Source organism: Coffea eugenioides, chromosome 6 (assembly GCF_003713205.1).
Source record: "Coffea eugenioides isolate CCC68of chromosome 6, Ceug_1.0, whole genome shotgun sequence".
Taxonomy (NCBI): Eukaryota; Viridiplantae; Streptophyta; class Magnoliopsida; order Gentianales; family Rubiaceae; genus Coffea; species Coffea eugenioides.
The window spans coordinates 11,646,936-11,649,954 of record NC_040040.1 but is presented as its reverse complement, the minus strand read 5'-3'; the positions used below and the strand labels follow the sequence as shown (position 1 = coordinate 11,649,954).

General features: G+C 42.5%; 1 protein-coding gene across 1 annotated transcript; it reads left to right on the top strand.

The window, feature by feature from the left end:
* Positions 1–297: 297 nt before the first annotated feature.
* LOC113774670 (cation/calcium exchanger 4-like) lies at positions 298–2,764 on the top strand. Its single transcript, XM_027319268.1, has 2 exons — positions 298–368; positions 580–2,764. Exon 2 carries the CDS (start codon positions 591–593, stop codon positions 2,541–2,543), a length of 1,953 nt encoding a protein of 650 aa, XP_027175069.1. The 5' UTR covers positions 298–368; positions 580–590; the 3' UTR covers positions 2,544–2,764.
* Positions 2,765–3,019: the final 255 nt, after the last annotated feature.

Here is a 3,019-nt window from a genome sequence, read left to right as displayed (position 1 = left end):
TCATCTCAATCTCTAGTTGTGACGGCTGACCAATGACAGGGAGGTCCCCAGAAAGCAAACAAAGACCAGTGCCCTCCAAATTTGCCGTCCTTTTGCCGACGCGTCAGCCAGACAGCCACTGCCGCCAACACCGAGTCTCCCGCGTCTCTACGCGCTGCCCCCACTCGCCCCTCATCTTCTTTCCCATATTCTACTAATCATATTCAGATCAATCCACGCATGCATTCGTTCAGTCAATATATAATTAATAATAGCGAAAAACCCTCTTCAATTTCTTCATCTCCATTCCCATTTCATCCAAGAAAAAGGCAAAAAAAAAAAAAAAAACTACCCAGATACTTCCACTTCTTCACCTTCACCTCTCCCAGGTACAAACTCTTCATTTAATAGTTTTTTTTTTTTTGGGTACAGTTGAATTGTTCAGCTCAATCCCTCAATTTGTGAGTTGTAGATTTCTATACTGTTTGATTGCATTACAGCGACGCCTGGCTTGTATGCTTGTAAATATTCAATTGTTGAGTTTTAACCCTTTTCTTTTGTCTTTTTGTGATCTTTTTTTTTTTTTGGGTGGTGGATCAGAGTTGAAGAATATGAACATTTTGACGTGTTTTAGTTTTTGTAAACCCACGAAATTTCGTGGAAGTTTCAATGTGATGAGTTTCTTGGTCTTGCTTTTCTTATTAGCCCATCATCGAGAAATTCTTCAAAGTCCATTCTCTGATAAGTCTAGTCCCATACTTTCCCATATTTGGATTTCCAAAAGTCATGATTTTGAAGATAAGGCTAGTGGGATTGAGGTCATCCGACGGAAAACTCAAGAGAATAGTGTTGAGAACGGCGTTCTTACTACAAACAAGAGTCCTTCTCTTATATGCTCAGGATTGTATAACCACACCGGTTACGGGACCAAATGCGAATACTTGAGAGCCAACCCACAATGCAATTCAGGGGGATTTTTCAATTATATCCTGTTCTTTTACTGTGTCTGTCAGAAGTTTAGCGCTTTGGGGTCCGTCATTTTGGGAATTTGGTTGGTAGTTTTGTTCTATTTATTGGGAAATACTGCCGCAGATTACTTCTGTTGTAGTCTTGAAAAGCTCTCAAACTTGTTGAAGTTGCCGCCCACGGTTGCAGGGGTGACTCTGCTTCCATTGGGTAATGGGGCTCCTGATGTATTTTCTAGTATTGCTGCTTTTGTAGGCCGTGATTCTGGTGAGTTGGGATTGAATAGTGTGCTTGGCGGGGCTGTTTTTGTGGTCTGTGTTGTTGTGGGAACTGTCTCCTTATGCGTTTCAGAGCGAAACGTGAGGATTGATAAGAAATGTTTTATACGGGACGTGTGTTTCTTTCTTGTTGCCCTTGGTGCTTTACTCGTTATTCTGATCGTTGGTGATGTCACTGTAGGAGGGGCAATTGGATTTGTCTCAATCTATGTTGTTTATGCTCTTTTTGTTGCTGCAAGTGAGGTAATTAAGAAGCATCCGTGGAGCTGCAAGCCGAATTCAGCGGAATCGTTATTGTTACCTGTTAGCGGAAATAGGCTAGCTAATGAAGCTGTAGAAAGTGAGTCTGTACAGACTCCTCTCCTTCAGTCAGATTCTGCTGAAGCAGGGACTAGTCTTCAAGATAAGCTGCCCCATTGGATGTGGGCTTCGAATGTAGCCATTTATTCAAATGAAGTAATAAAGGTTAGTGGTACAAATAGCCCAAAATTCTTGTGGGGTTGGAATGAAGAGGACACGGCTAGTGATCAATCATCTTTCTCCTGTTCTAAACTTTGCTCGTGGCTGGAATTACCCTTGACAATCCCAAGACGGTCAACAATTCCCATAGTTGATGAGGAGAGATGGTCAAAGGGTTATGCTGTTGCCAGTGCCTTTTTGGCACCTCTGCTCTTGGCCTTCCTTTGGAATACTCGAGATGATGTCAGTTTTCTTGCCAAAGCTACTGTGTATCTCGTTGGTGCTGTAGTTGGTGGTACACTTGGAGTGCTTGCATTTGTATACACCAAAGCAGATCATCCACCTCAAAGGTTTGTCCTTCCATGGGTTTTGGGAGGCTTTCTTATGAGTATCATCTGGTTTTACATTGTTGCGAATGAGCTTGTTGCCCTACTAGTAGCATTTGGTGTCATATTTGGAATCCAACCGTCTTTGCTTGCATTAACCGTAATGGCATGGGGTAATTCGATGGGTGATTTAATGTCGAATGTTGCAATGGCGATGAATGGTGGTGATGGGGTGCAGATTGCTATGTCAGGATCCTATGCAGGACCTATGTTCAATACCCTTGCTGGCCTGGGTATCTCTTTGCTCCTTGGAGCCTTGTCCGACAGACCTTCATCATACGTTGTTCCCAGGGATTCTAGCTTGTATTTTACATTGGGTTTTGTTGTCTTAGGACTTGTTTGGTCTCTAGCTGTGTTGCCATGGAACAATATGCGTCCGACCAAACTGTTAGGAATGGGCCTCATGGTCATCTACTTGGTCTTTCTATCATTCAGAGCCAGTTTAGCGCTGAATGATGAATCGATGAGTGGATGAGCAGAATGAGGTCTGACCTGGTAGTGGTGACTCATGAATCTTGACCAGGCCAATAGGTGATAGTTTAGGCGATGTCCCTGATTGTGGACTGTTATTAGTGTAAATGCTCCCTTTGCTTGGGAAATGTACATTCTCCTTACAGCCGCCTACAAACGGTTGGAAATATAATGACTAGTTATTTCGTGACAACAAGTATACATCGAGACTGAACCTTGATTGGATGTTGATTTTTTGCATTGTCTCTTAGTGAATGGCTCGCCGGCAACGATTGGAAGATGCTTTAGTCATCTTTTCTGCCGCCCATATAGCTTGTGAATTTGTCCATATCCAACTGAGTGACTGATATTTTAGACTTTAGTGACAAATTGTTTTAGACGATTCTATCTCTAGTTTTTTTTTTCTTCCCTTTCTGAATATCAGCAAGAGATTGGGTTCGTGCCTTTTGTTTGCACTTTTATCACGCGCAAGTTGCGACT

Coding starts and splice junctions, on each gene's coding strand:
- LOC113774670 (XM_027319268.1), top strand. CDS start 591: ATGAACATTTTGACGTGTTTTAGTTTTTGTAAACCCACGAAATTTCGT.